The sequence below is a fragment of the Lissotriton helveticus genome, chromosome 5_1 (genome assembly GCF_964261635.1).
Source record: "Lissotriton helveticus chromosome 5_1, aLisHel1.1, whole genome shotgun sequence".
NCBI lineage: Eukaryota > Metazoa > Chordata > Amphibia > Caudata > Salamandridae > Lissotriton > Lissotriton helveticus.
In genome coordinates, this window is record NC_136065.1 from 1137306141 (window position 1) to 1137321998 (window position 15858).

General features: G+C 42.5%; 1 protein-coding gene across 4 annotated transcripts in view; it reads left to right on the forward strand.

Moving 5' to 3' along the window:
* The window catches only part of RBM20 (RNA binding motif protein 20), a 504792-nt gene that overhangs the window by 297766 nt on the left and 191168 nt on the right, over positions 1–15858 (forward strand). The window contains exon 1 of one of the 4 annotated variants that reach the window (XM_078643765.1): positions 15467–15610. The exons of the other annotated variants lie outside the window; for them this stretch is intronic. Within the exon in view, the coding sequence (XP_078499891.1) occupies positions 15576–15610 (35 nt within the window). The 5' untranslated portion in view covers positions 15467–15575. Of the gene's footprint in view, positions 1–15466; positions 15611–15858 lie in introns of those variants that run through there. 4 annotated transcript variants of the gene reach the window in all.

Sequence of the window (15858 nt, forward strand, 5' to 3'; positions counted from 1 at the left end):
CACCATGTCTGCGTCACAAAAGTGACGCAAAATGGCGCAAAATCTTTTTTTCCTAATTTACTTTCCAACGTTAATCTTGTTTAGCGCTGGAAATAACGTAAAAGTAATGCGAAGCAGTGCTATGCACTGCTTTGCATTACTTTGTGCCATGGGGGCCTACCAAGGGTGGTGCATGGGCATTCCCATGCAACCACCCATGGTTTCTCACCCTAAACCCAATTTACCAAATGCAGTAGATTGGGTTTAGCATGAGAAAACTGTGCCCTTTTAAATTAGGTGAAAGGAAGGAGAAATGCTTTCATTTCTCCTTCCTTTTCCGACTTTGTATGTGAGCTGAGCTGTGCAGCATGTATGCAAAGTGGGAAAAGCATTGCATCGTGCCTAGCATTGTATTTTGTACAGGAAGGGTACCCTTCAGGGCTGGACTGGGAACCAAAACCGGCCCTGGCAAAGTGCTCGGCCGGCCCCCCGCCTCCCCTGGGAAGGGAGGGGGTGCCGCCGAGCTCTTTGCTGCAAAAACGGCCCTGTAACAAAAACGGCCGCCAGGGGCCCCAAACCGGCCCCCCAACCGTGCGGCGCACTGGGGGATTGCCTGGTGCCCGCTACAGCCAGTCCGGCCCTGGTACCCTTCCTGTACAAAACCTATGCTACACTCATGCTCACACTCTAGCGCTACCGCGCTAAGGTGTGCGCATGGTGCATGCCATCTGAAATCAGCACCGGCGCAAGGGAAAGGGGAGGAGAGAGCTATATCTTTGAAAATGTGGCGCTCTCCAGCTCCCTCCCTGTCGCGCAACGCAGCGCAGCCTCACCGGGGACTGCACTGCGTGGAGATTTTCTAAATCTCTCTTAAAGTTGTTTGCATTTGATCTGTGCATGTATTATGCACTTGACTGATAAACATAAACTGTGTCTACTCCTGGATCTGTGAATTGCTTACAATATATGTATGCGTACATTATCACTGTTCCCAGGAGAAAGCTTGGCATAAGGCAGGGAATTTTGCTTGCCACAAAGAAAGTCCGTCCTTCAATAAAAGGGCCAGGGTTTAATAAGAAACTAATAAACTTCCTTTCAGTTGCTTTTTAAAATTGACGTTAAACTATTTTCAAGTTCAATTAATGAAGCATTCACATTTCGTTATGCATATCGCACTTTTTGTGCCAAAGTACTACCCTTTTTACAAGTCCCATTTTAGCTTGAGAATTGCAATTTACATGCTTAAGTGTGAGAAGCTTTTTTATTGTTATATCTCCTATGAATATGTATTTTTTTCACCCGGGCATGGTGCTTTTCTTCGTAAAGATGGGGCTAGCAACAAAAAAAGACGGAATCATCATTTCTTTAATAAAATCCCGACCTTCCTAATATTTACAAAAATCCTACAACATCTAGATTTTGTGGGAAAATCAGAGGCTTACTTTATGCATTTTAACAGCCCTCACAACATTCTATTCTGTGCTTGCTCCACTGGTTTAAAACGGAAATTTACAAATGTAGAGATCAGACCAATACACGGATCTCAAAATATCCTCCAACCTAACTCCCACATTTAAAACTCTGGAAGTCAGTGCACCTCTGGGTAAGTGCACTCAATTAATCGAGGCATCAATGTTGGCATTCTCCATACCTCATTTGACTGCTCTAGATAAAGCGTGTTTGGAACAGGTTGACATGAATTCACAAAACAAATCATCTATTGGTCTGCACCATGTGGGTGAACATCTCTTGCACTGTTTACGACACCTTACAACAGGTTCTCACTTAGTTAAATTAGATACTGTTTTAGTCATCTTACAACATAAAAATTAGGTTGTTCTTAAAATATAAGAATAAGACATCACTTTTTATAAAGTTTTGTCACAATAAAGGAAACTCCTCCAATCTGAATTTCTTATTGGAACTGTCCAAAATCCTGATGACTGAAACTCTTTAAAAAAAATTGCAAACACTAAACAAGCATTGCAAAGCCAATAGGTCTGGCCCATGCAATAGCTATTGGCTATGCCGATATGTTTTAGCCAAGTTGTACACCAGCGTGGCTGCTGTTCAGCATGGCTAAAATGTTGTGGGGTAAAGGACAATGGAGTGGAGTGTCATAAAGTGGAGTGTTATGGAGTGATGTAGAGTTGAGTTGAGTGCTGCGGAGTTCCATAACGTATAGTGGTGTAGTGTTGTGGAGTGTCATGGAGGGAGTTGAGTATCATAGAGTGGAAGCGCATAGAGTGGAGTAGAAATGAGTGGCGTGGAATATAGTGGAGTGGTGTAGAGCAGACTGGAGTGGCGTAGAGGATATTGCGTAGAGTGGAGCAGAGGGTTTTAGAGTAGAGCGGAGTAGAGTGTTGTAAAGTAGTTTCAGAAAGTGAAATTGAATAGAGTGGAGTAGAGAGTTGTAGAGTGGAGTGGCATAGAGTAGAGCAGTAGAGTGAAGTAGTGTGTCGTAGAATTGATGGGAGTAAAGTGGCATGGAGTGGTGTAGAGGGAGTTGGGTATGCTGTTGTAGAGTGGAGTAGAGTTTAATGGAGTAGAACGTCAAAGTGTAGTATCATGGAGTGTCGCAGAGTGTACTGTCGTAGAGTGGACTAGAGTGAAGTGGTGTAAAATACAGTGGTGTTGAGTAGATTGGAATACAGGGTATTGGTTTTGAATAAAGTGGTGTAGAGTCCATTGGCATAGAGTGCAGTAACATAGAGTGGTACAGAGTAGTTTGCAGTGGCGAAGACTGCAATGGTGTGGAGTGGAGTGGCATAGACTGGAGTAGACTGACATAGAGTGCAGTGGCCTAGAGTAGATTGTTTCAGAGTAGAGTGAAGTAGCATGGAGTGGAGTGGTGCATGGTAGAGTGGAGGGGTGGAGGTAGACTGCAGAAGTGTAGAGTAGAGTGATGCAGAGTAGAGTGCCATAGAGTATAGTGGCGTAAAGTGCATTGACATAGAGTTGAGTGGTGCTGAGTAGCATGCAGTGGCATAGAGTGCAGTGGTGCAGATTAGAGTGCTGTTAAGTACAGTGGCGGAGAGTACAGTCATGCAGAATAGAGTGTTGTAGGGTGCAGTGTCATAGAGTGCAGTGTCTTATAGCAGATCAGTGCAGTGGCGAAGAGTACAGTTGTGCCTAGTAGAGTGACCTAGAGTGCACTGGATTAGAGTAGAGTGGTGCAGAGTAGAGAGGCGTAGAGTGAAGTGGTGTAGAGTGCAGTGTCATATAGTGCAGTGGTGCAGAGCACATTGGAGTGGCGTTGAATGGACTGGAGTAGAGAGTAGTTGCGTAGAGTGCACTGGCATAGGGAAACATCCTTTACAATGCAACTTTTACCACGCAGTGCCTTTACGACGCAACTTTTACAACGCAAACCATTACAACCCATTGCGCTGGGGGCGCTCTAGGATACGGAATAGGTTTAATTTACTATCCAACACCTTCCCTACTATCCACGGGGACTGGAGTTGGAATAGTAAATTAAACTATTCACTATCCAGCGCCCCAAAGCACTATGCGTTGTAAAGGCATGCGTTGTAAAAACAGCGTTGTAAAGGCATGCGATGTAAAAGCATGCGTTGTAATGTCATACATCCACTGGCATAGGGTGCAACAGAGTGGTGCAGAGTAGAGTGCAATGGCATAGAGTGGAGTGGCACAGAGTAGAGTGGCGTAGAGTTCAGTGGCAGAAAGTGTCGTGTTGCAGAGTAGAGTGTTGTAGACTGCGGTGGTGTAGAGTGGCATAGAGTGCATTAGTGTAGAGCAGTGGCGTAGTGTGGTGCAAAGTAGACTATAGTGGCGTACAGTGCAGTGGTGTAGAGTGTATTGGTTTTGAGTAAAATGGTGTAGAGTGCTTTGGCGTAAAGTGCAGTGGTGTATAATAGAGTGCATAAACGATAATATGTGGAAATGTCATCACCTAGTGTATGAGTTTGTTTTGATCGTATAAAAATATGTTTCCATCACACTTTGAAAGTTACCGAAATATGTTCTTAATTTGTGTTTTCCATACTCTGAAATATCTGCACAGTTCATTTACAGACATTTTGTTTAGGGTTAGGAAAGAAATAAGATTGTACAGCTTTCTGTCCCGCATACCTCAAGTAGTCAGCATGATTGTCACAATCCTCTCACTTTGGAGTCAGAGAAAGAAAAGTAAACACTAAGGTCCCGCTGAAGATGTAGCCTGACATTTTACCTTTGTCTTTGAATGCACAGCAAATGTGACACGATAAGAACAAGATTTAAAGGCCTGTTTACAGAAAACCTGTACTAGTGGAAGAATACAGTAAATAGGGTTTGTGCAAGGGAAGGGACGAACTCAAACTGGACAGCTTAAAGCAAGTGGAGCCAGCAAATACAAAGCAAGCAATTTGAGTTACAAACCACAAAGCCAATGGTAAGCAATGGCCGGAATGCATTCTCAGGGAAGCTTTCCGAATGGCCCCAAGATGTTGTTAGCTGTGCTGTCTGGTAGGGTTTGACCTAAGGATAGCCCTCTTCAAAGAAATTTGTTTTTTCCATAAAGCAATTTAGTCTAGCCAATCTTTAAAAAAACATTAAACCTTATGAACAAACCTAAAAAACGACAAATTACTTTTGGTTGGTCTTTTCAGCCTAATATTCCCCATTCTTCCTCCACATACTAGCGGATTCCTACTTATTGGAACATTATTTACTAATACACTAGAGCTGACTGATAAACATTAATTGTCTTATAACATAAACCTTTCTCATATAAATGAGCTAAGAACTTAATTGAAAAAGCCTCCAAAGGTCCATCTTTCAGTCCATGCACCCACCTATCCATGTTTTCCAAGCATTTCTATATAATTCTTGGACCCAGGGCACTAGTTACTGAGCAGCCCTGAAGTGCCCTCTAAAAGGCTGCAGGACTGCCAAGATCCCGAAACCTTACATTACCATGAGCTGAGGTTGACCTGAAAGAACCATCTGTGTTGCTTTCCATGTACATCCATTAGCAATCCTGGAAACAAAGGAAAACAAAAATGGAATTTCCACCACATCTCTACACCTTCCTTTTCTCTCCTGAACTGCATCAAAACTCTTACTATTTTTGCAAAAGGCAGGAGCATATAACATGTGTAACTGACAATACCACAAAATTGAGTCCACCCCAAATCATCTGATCTCTAATTGAAAAAAATCTCTCTCCTGAGCTATCAGATGTGAAGCGAAATCCACAGCTATTTGTCCCTGTCTGCGTTTTCTCCCCTGTCAATTACCCAACTTCCACTTACTTGAAACCCAAAGAAACTTGGAATTTGAATCCACCACTGTGTTATATAAATTTGACAGAAGCTTTCACCTCTTCGAAACCTGATGCATAATGTAAAAATTCAAAAACTCTTGTCCATTCTTCTGAATCCTCAATGTCATCCCACCTAGCCAATTGATATACTGTACTGCATGTTGCCCATTCTCAGAGACAATGACCAGTTACTTTTCGTTATTACTACACTATTAACAGCTAAGCTTCCAGCTATAATTTCTAAACATTTGATGTGTGTCTTCTTCTGACTGGTCCAAGAAAAAAAGCCTGAATGTAGCTGATAGCAAAGTTATCGCCCTTCTCAAAAAGTCAAACTGCACTTCTTTAGCACCATTCTCAATTGTTCTTTAACTTATCTCACCTTCTCAACTGATAAGTGAAGAAACCACACCACTATATGTATCATACAAATAAAATCTAGAAAGTTTACCAGTTTTGTTGGCTACAATACCCATTTCTCCTGTTCATCCAAAAACCTAAAGCCTCTAACAACTGGATTGCCAAAACCAAATGTTACTCCAAATCCACTTAGTCCTGAGTTGTCAGAAAGCTGTTGCCTAAATAAATCCTTCTACTCATAAAACCTACACCAGACCTTGTGAGCTTGTTACATACCTAGCAGCAGGTGTCAACCCAAACTGTAGGCAAATTCTCACATCATGTTTTCCAACTGAAATTTCAGAACTTTTTGCTGTGAAGAGAGTAATTCAAATCTAGACCAGCCATTTATTTATTTATAGAGCGCAACATTCATCCATTAGGATTCCCGGCACTAGATAGCAGAACTCATGGTAGGGGTGATATAAGGGTGTTTCTGGGTTGTCCAGTACTAAGTCTTAGGGAACAGATGAGTTTTGAGTTTCTTTCTGAATGCTAGGTAGTCAGCCATGAGGCGAACGAAGATCTTGTGGTAATTCATTCCAATGCTTAGCTGCCAGATATGAGAAGGTATGGCCTCCTGCCTTTACTTTCTTTATGGGTGTTATCCTCGCTTGCACTTGATAGCGTGACCTTAAGCAACTAGTCTTTGAGTAAAATTCTATTTTGTTCTGTAGGATGAAAGGCCTGCGTTGGTGCAGCGCCTTGTGTGTGTGACTGAGCAGCTTAAATCTTGCTCGTTGGTGCATAGGTAACCAATGGAGCTGTTTCATACACTCAGACACTGAGCTGAATCTGCTTTTGTTGCACACCAGCTTGGCTGCAGCATTTTGTACCACCTGCAGGCGGCTGAAAAGGTAATCTGCCATGCCTACAAACAGTGGATTGCCATAATCCAATAATACGCAGAGCTTGTATGATTGTTCTTCTGCATTCCAGTGGGATCCTGGAAAATAGCCTTTTTAGGAGCTTCAAAATTGCGAAGCTTCTTCCACATAGGACCCGCACATGGTCCTGCATGGATAGAGTGTTATCAGTAAGTACGCCCAGATTCTTTGCACATTGCTTGGGTACTGGGGCATCTCCCAGTGTCTGGGGCCACCAAGTAGCATCCCAGATTAGGTTGGCTCCTCCAAAAAGCAGAATTTTTTAATTTTTCTGCATTTAATTTAAGGCAGTGTTCTGCCATCCAGATTGCCATCTCCGGGAGGCAGTTGTTCAATTTTAACCTAGTGTCCTCATACCTTTCTTCAATGGCTATCAACAGCTGTGTGTAATCCGCATAGGAGCAGATGCTGAAACCCCATTTCTTACTGAGTTTTGCCAAAGATGACACATAGGCATTAAAGAGTGTGGGGCTCAGGGATGTTCCCTGTGGGACACTATAGCTGATGGATCTTGGTTTAGATGAGAACACGCCCATTTGTACACTTTGTGTTCTGTTACTTAAAAAAGATCTGAGCCACTGAAGGGCTTTGGCATTAATTCCTTTCTCACGAAGAATCTCCAGCAGAAGGTTGTGTGAGACCGTGTCGAACGCTGCCATCGGGTCCAGCAAGATCAGGGCAGCATCCTTCCCTTGATCAATTAGAGATCTTATGTTATCTAGTCCGGCTAGGAGAGTTGCCTCTGTACTGTTTTTGGCTCTAAAGCCAGTTTGAGAGGAGTCTAATAGTTCGTTAGACTCAAGATAGTTGGATAGTTGGATAATTGTCTGTTGACCAACTTCTATATCTATATCTAGAGAGATACGGGAGTTGAGAGATAGGCCGATAATTTGCTGGATTTTGAACATCTGTTCCTGCTTTCTTCAACAAGGGAGTCACTATGGCCTGTTTCCATGTTTCTGGGAATAATTCAGTATCTAGTGATTTATTGGGTAGCTGAGTGACGTATGGACATATTATGGACGTGATCCGAGCGCAAATAAAATGAGGGCAAGGGTCAAGGAGGAACCCAGACTTAAATTCCCCCATTGCTTTTGCGACCTCTTCCTCTGTGAAGGGGGAGAAACTGCGCATACAGGCTGATGCATCTAGATGAGAGGTTGGAAGTTCCCTGTTGGTTGTGACTAACAGGGAGTTAGTACTAAATGAAGAATACATTTTGCTAATTTTGTCAGAGAAGAACTTGCTGATCTTTTTGCAGCATTCGTCTGAGGGGGCAAGGTTTGGGACATGCTAGCTGGTTTGCAGAGCTCCCTTACTATTTTATACAGCTCGTTTGCCGAGTTACAACTCTCATTGATTCTCATTGCAAGATAGGTCTTCTTAGCCTTCTTAATAGCATTGTTGTAATTCCTCAGTTCTGTCTTATATCTCAGTCTATCTATTTCTAGTTTGGATAGTCTCCAGTAATGTTCTGTTTTGCACTTTCTTTTCAGTGCCTTAAGTTCAGGTGAGTATCACTTCTCAGATTGAGATCTTTTTATTTTTATCGTTTTGTGTATTAGGTTAGGTGCACACAGATCCAGTGTGTTAATGATCTCATTTTCGAGGCTAACTGCTCCCATACTAGCCGGGACGGCGCTCAGAGGGGCATATTATCAAGAACCGGTGTTAAAATTATCGCTGTTTTATCGGCAGGAAACTGCCGATAAAACGGCGATAATGGGCTTGATAATACGCCCTTGTTAATTCCCATAGAAGCCCATGTTCTTGTGTTAACATGGGCTTCTATGGGAATTAACAAGGGCGTATTATCAAGCCCATTATCTCTGTTTTGTCGGAAGTTTCCTGTCGATAAAACGGCGATAATTTTAACACCGGTCCTTGATAATATGCCCCAGAGTCTCTAGATTCCTGAGGAGAATCTCCTCAAATCAACATCTCTTAAGGCAAGCATATAGCTGCCTGTTTGAAATCATGCCAGATAACCCATGGTTCACAAGTCACTCCTATTCATCAGGGGAAGTGCTCCAAATCGCTCTTTCATTCAGTACTGCTGTATGACACACTGGTTTTCCTTTCATGGGCACTTGTTCCTTTTTAAACAGGGACATCCAGGTTATTGCATTGTATAATAGTTGTCTTTATATAGTGCCCCTTGCGGGTGAGGAGCTAAAGTGCTTTGCAGAGCGGGTAGCTTGCAACTCTGTGGGAGTGCTGTGGATGGAACAGTTCTGTATTAACTATATCGGTATTGTAGGTGCACTGTTCGAGGAATAGAGTTGTGGTCCTATCCTGTTTTTGTTGATGCATGAGTTAGAAGCGAAATGGAGTGTAGGACATGACGCTTAAGCATAACAGACTCTGTCGCTGAAGCGTCATGCAAGCATACACCCACTATTGATATCACAAACCCGAAATAGTGGTTCAGATCTGTACAGCATAGTTAAGTAGTACAGTAAGTTCAAGGTTTTTGCACAATTGTAAGGGAAGTCCAGTAATTTCACACATTTTCTGGACGGCTCGTTAATGCAAAAAGTATAATTATGTTTCATTTTTAGTGAGCCTTAGCAGCTTAGGCATAGCAGTACCATAATTATAACAGACTGTCTGGGCAGGTCATAGAAGACATGGATGTTTAATTGCATTTAAAGAAGTATAGGCTTACTAGAGTAAAACATAAAGTGTAGTACAGTGAGTTACAACTTCCCCAGTGGCCAGCAGTTCGTGAAAGCACAGTCACATTTCAAGTTTAGCAAGTCATAGCAGAGAAGAGTGCTAAGAGTAATGCAGTGTTTAAAACTTTCCTCTGGTGCTTTCCGATAAATAATCCTACCCACCCACCTGACATTTTGAGACCCCATCTGTAAATGTCTGTTTTCAGGTGAGGAGACAAAAGTAATTTAATTACTGCTGTCAACTGTCCAGCATCTCCTCAACCTACTCCAGGAAGTATTTACTGGAGGAGGTGACATTAAACCTGGTGGGCAGAGCTAAACACCCCCAGAAGCTGTGGGTCCGCCCTCTTGGAACAATCTTAAAGGGCCCGATTTACAAAGGTAAATTGAGACGAAAGTAGTAAATGCCCTTTGTGAATACCGAAAATCGTACGGTCAGACTTTCGTCTAACTTTATCTTTGTAAATCGGGCCCAAAGTCTTTCTCTTCTCTTTGGGTCCTCAGGCTTTTAAACAACAACCCACAGAGATGTTGGGCGAGTGAGGGTAGTTTTTCTTATTTGATGGATCAGATACCTTTAACATTTTATTGTAAATTCTGCTGATGTGCCCTTACCTAACGAAATGTGTTTATGTGAAATATAAATATTCATTAAGGATCTTGTCGAGTCTGCTCCATGGTCTTATGCTTGCTTTACAGTGCAGATACCTGGGAATGGTTTAAGCTGAGTGTTCTTTAGATATCCAAATAGGGGCACTGAACTAAAATGCCAAGTCGCGGGTAATAGTTCAACATCGATAAATCATTAGAGGAACCAGAAAACACAGGGCTTAACGGAAGATCCACAGGTCATTAGGGATAAAACACCCTTTGATTTTGAACTTCCACCTAAGGTAACCAAATCCCAGCAGCTTCAAAATGCAAAGCATGTTGTGAAAGTTTTATGGGCTGACAAGAGCTGTTACTAAATAAGGAAGGAACAAGACCTGCTGGGTCTCGAGGGAGCCCGCCAGTTGGACAGCTGTAAATTAGTTATCAAGGCAATCTGATGGGCTTCAGCATACACTTTTCAACACTTCTGAAAGAAAACAGGTCCCATGGTCTTATTCTGATCTTCTCACCGAGCGGAAACTGCTCCAATATTTCAGTATCAAAGCGGAGAAGGCATTCCTCCATGATAATGGTTCCCCATTTCAATCAACACACACGTATGCGCGTCAGTCGTGGTGATATCCGCATATTAATAGAAATACTTTTTTCGGTTCCTCTCCGTCAGTGCACCTACTCTGTCCTACACTGGTCACGGCTCTCAATTTGCCTTCTGTAATGCAACATTACCCACTTTACGAGCTATGTGGCACATTGTAAACCAGATACTGGAAGAGACGGTGGGTCATAATATTTGGTAAAAGACAGTGTGTGTTGCTTGGCATGACCTTCACATAAACTAGTCCTACGGATGTTCCCATCTATAAATTCCATCGCTTTTCATTGCGCTGCTGCTGTACCACAAACATGAAAACACAAAATGTTCACATATTCACCACAGTTCCTGTTGCTCGAGGTACCTGTAAATTGGCTATTTTGCACCAGAATTTACTCCAATTGAACATTCTCTGATCTTTCTAGCAGAGTCTAATTTGGATTGTTATTTCATAACTAGTTTAATAATGTCAGGTTTGGGAACAGAGCAGGGTGGCACCTTGAAAGAGGTGTGATGCCTATACCCACCAACACTCAATTTCCTTATCTTATTTCATTTGCAAAAGAGAAAAACTTTGGAAGCGCTCTTATCTGGATGTACGATTGGCCATTAATGTGCGCACTATAATTTTGTAAAACTTTGCATCAAATGACATTATGTGGGCTCAATACAAGTCGTTCTGCATCCTGCACTTTCAGTGGTAACATTAAATATGTTGATGTCCTGTGAACCGGAGTCATGAAGTTCTCTAGGTCCCATGTTCATAATTTGTAAATCTGACGCAACTCAACAAATACTACACGAGAATCCAACAGAGTAACATGAGCATATTAACTGCACATCATATCATAGTATACACACATAGTATCACATTAACCACACGTCATAATAATAGTACATCATAGTTAGCCATAACAATAATTTAACACACTATATAATAGTAATGCTATAGTACCACATAGTAACACAACATTATGGTATCATAACACAAAATGTGAAGTTCGGTAAGGATAAGTTAGTGTAGCATGTTTTTTGTTATGCACAAATATTCCCTGAATATGCTTTCTTGGTGCTGCAAAGTACAAAAGACCCAAACTGATTTAGTTTAATATCAAGTCTTTTGATCAAAATATGTCGTGAGTAGATGTATAAAACTTAGATCGTTATAGTTAGAAGTTGGGCGAATGGAATAGGAATTGAGTTCTGAACCACTTGCAGTCATTGAAGATATTTTGAGAGACCCAGATAAAGGGAATTGCAGTAGTCCAGCCTTCTACATAGCAGATCAGTAATGAGAATGAACCTCTTTTAAGGTATTAGATAGGAAGCATATGAGCGCTTAAAACAGGAAGGGTGACTACTGAACCCTGTGTAATAATAGACAAATCAGATTCCAACTTGATGTACCTTTTCCTCCAGTCGGCACCAACGAGGGACAATTCCCACACTCAAGAAACTAAAAAGTAGGACCCTACCGGTCCCCATACCAATAACAAGGTATAACATAACAGCAAACAAAAAAGAGCACATATACCAAAATATAAAGTAATGTAGCATTGTGTCATACTGCATTGTAATTGGATTTGTATATTGCTTGCTATCCCTGTTCATGCAAATAGTTAGTTGATGGGAAGAAAAGATAAGCTGGAGGTGATTAGTTATTGTTAGATGTCGAAGATATGACTTCAAAGAAGGAAAGACTGTGAACTAGGTGTCCTTTGAAAAGATGTAATAATAGAGAATAAGGCAGACAGACATGCAACCGAGGGTAGGCTACATTCAGAGAGAGTAAGGCCTGCAGAGGATGGAAGCTAAGGAGAGTGTATTTCTTGCGAAACACAGAAGAGAGGACAATCAATAGCTATAAGTCAAGGTCAATCTTTCATGCAGGGTTTGGGAACATAGTGTGAGGAGGCTTAGTTGAGACAGCGTGCAATCTGAGGATGAAAAACTGTAGAAGAAAATAACATTATTTGCATGTGACATATCATATAGTGCCTACTGCTCCAAACATAATGACAAAACATTGTAACATTATGATAGCAGCACACATACAGTTATATTACATAGTAACGTACTCTGACACATGTTGATATTGCAACCACATAACACTACTTAATAACATCATGTAGTATAGCATGACCGAAAAACAGAACATAAAGTAGCATGGCCTTGTAAAAAAAATATAACATACTGAAAAACAAGTAATGTAAGCAAGACTGTCTTAATGAGTCACATTCTTGTTGCTGAGATCTGAACATCACGTGTTTGAATTCTGGAACCACTGGTTACCTTTTTTCCCAATTGCTATTTAATACATGGGGACCTATAAGTTGAAAAAGTTACCACTTTTATTTATACGACAACAAAAGGCTGATATTTCTTAGCAAATACTATTCAAAAACAGAACTTAATAACACCACATGAAAATTTGTGATTTTAAAGCGGTCATCCAGGTAGAGATGTCACAGTACATTTCAAAACCCAAACTGACTTCATCAAATAACAAACATTAATACTGTGTGACTGTAAAGAAAGCCATCGATACTGTCACTCTTTGTAAATTTTCATGGTGCAGACACGAGTTGGAATGGTGAGACTATAAACTTGAAGCGCCCTTCCCGTCCTACATCCCTGGCTTCACTCGTGAGCATCATCGAGTGGCACCTGCAAGGGTGCATTTTTCATCTCAAGGGAAGCCAAGAAATTGCCATGTGGTACAAAAGGAAGGTTTTGATGAACAACCTACTTTGTGTTAGAAACAGAATGGCAGTCCAGTTCCCTCTTGCTGTGGAACTAGAATACCCTTCCCCATCTGTAAACCTTAAGGGCCTTATTTATGGACTTTTGTCGTAGGGCAGTGCCACAGGCCTCCCTGCCCTGTATCTATATGATACGGCGCATTCCTGTCCTTTTCCCCAGCACCGGCGCACAATGGGCTACCGTGCGTCAACGAAGGCACCTTTGCACCATGGTGCAAGGGTGCCTGCATTGCTAGGATGATTGATTTTGTGCAGGAAAGGACCCTTCCTGCACAAAATCAATCCATTTGGGCGCTTTCCTTTTTCTATGTGTGCTGCAGAAGGCTGTAAGGCCTTCTATGCTGAAGCATCAGGTCTCCTGGAAAGACAACTGTATGAAACAACATGGCGGTATTAGGAACTTTACGTCGGCTCCTGGCGGACTATGACAGCTCTTCACAAGAAAGCAAGGGCAGATGTTGGATGGAAAGGACCATAACTGCTTAGGAGGCATATCTCAGGAGGGTCGCATTCAGCCAGGCCTGGTCTTTTTGCAACTGTTGATCGCCCATCTGTCACTTGGAACCTCACATTTATGAGAAATTAACTACAAGTCCCAGAATTCAAAGAGGTTAAAAAGCAGGACTGGGTAGGGATGACAACCAGGGCATGTAAGAAGCTACAAAGTAACCATGTAACTCGACGGGATGGTGAGAGGGACTGTAAGTGTGGTTATAAAGACACTCTGAGTCAGCGAAAGGCAACACATTTTTTGCCTGTTTTTTTCCCAGAAAATATAAATAATTTAGATTTGGAATTTGTAAATTTGGAATGGGAATACACATTTTTGGCATTAGTCTACTAGCAGTTACAACAACTGTCCTGAGGCAGAACATGCCATACTGCCTTTTAGAGTTAAGCATATATGTGGTTCAATAGTTCGTTTTCAACGCGTCTGTACTTAACTGTGGAGAACCTAACAGACGATGTTTAAGACAGTCAAGCCCATGCTTCTGGTGGTGTGGAGTGACTCAACACGTTCCTAACATATAGCATCGCAATCTCCCCACTGGTGCCCACAGTCAAGCAGCTGTATGAAGAGGGTTAGGTTTGCGAGAATAAAGCAAATTCCAACTGTTCGGGTAAATTAAGAAAGCCTAGAAAATCTAGTGATATTCCAAACGTATGGCAGATAGATATTGGAAAAATATCTCTACACACCAACATCAGTAAAACAATTTTACCCAACTCAAGGCACAGGAAAATGTGACCGTGGAAATATTCACTGATGAAGAATCTTGTTACTGTACTGTGTAGCATGGTAATGGCATTTTCAAGCACTTACTATTTCGACAGGATGTTACAGCGAATTATACCAACCAAAAAACGACTCTGGAACCCAAGGTTGATGGTTAAAACAATAGTTATTGTTGGTTATGCTATCAGCATTGTGCTCTCAGGGAACCCATTCCATGCACTTACTCCAGTTTTATTGTCGTAAGTTAAATTAATCAGAGCTATCAAGGCTACTCGAGTACATGTATATGGTTGTTGGACTGAAAAGATGAGCTACAGGAAATGTAGTACTTGTAGGTTGCAGGGATTTGGGTTCATAGGAGGGGAGGTTGTGATCCATGAAATGAGGTGTGGGCAATATGGAAAGTTACAATAATGCAGAGTAAGGCGGGTGTGCGCTGTAGAGCGAGCTTCACGCAGACAGACAGAGCAAGGCATGCAGAGGAGGTAACTGTTTTTGTTGTAATAAACCCTGAACGAAACGTTCTTCTATCATGAACACTGCATCAAACACAAAATAGAACCGTTTCGAGGCACCTCAACAATCAGAGCCCAGTCGGTGTAGCTGGCAGGCCCTGACACTACTATGTTCCAGAAAGACGTAAAAGAAGGCATAGCTGGTTGTATGGAAAAGGCTCGGCGCCTACTTATATGCCCCTGACCTCCAGCGCCTCTTTAAGGCCTCCCTGATTGACACCCACATGCCTTCGACGCATTCCTCGCAGCTTGCACTGCCTTTCCATGGTGGCAGCCACAGACAGGGCGAAGCATATGGCGTAAACATCAACGGATATTGTCTTCCACTTTCTCTCGGCGTGTGCAGCGCGTCCAGAGCTGGTCCCAGGGGGACCCCGTGACATTTGGGTGTCTGAACAGGGCGAGCTCGCCAGTGGTGGGGCGGCGTGCTGTGCTGTGGGGCCGCTTGGTAATCGCCCATTTGCGGATAGCCTGGTACCCGGCTGTGGACATTTGCGTGCATCTATCCTACGCGTCTGACCCGGATCCCGTCGGTCGCGTTGCCGTAGGGTCAGGGTGGTCACAATGCATACGGTGGCCTGGGAGTTTCGAAAAATAGGTAAGGCCACATCTAATTTCTGAAAATGTGCAACGACTGCAGACTGGATGGGATGTTTGAAACACGAGCGACTAAAAAGGAGGTAAGAATCGAAGTTTGATTCTTTCTTTAAGTGCTGGATGCACGCCGCGCGGTTTGCAGTGGTGATGGCTAGGCGAAGGGCGCTTCCTGTGCGCAGTGTGATCTCGGCGCTTTCACCATTCTCAACTGAAGCAGCCCTCGGCGGCCGCAGTCCACCGTACCCCGGCCCTGCTTACGTTTGCGTAGTCTGTTGGGTTATCCTGAATTTATTTGCAGTTTATTCACCAGCATCGATCAGTTTGGTTCCAT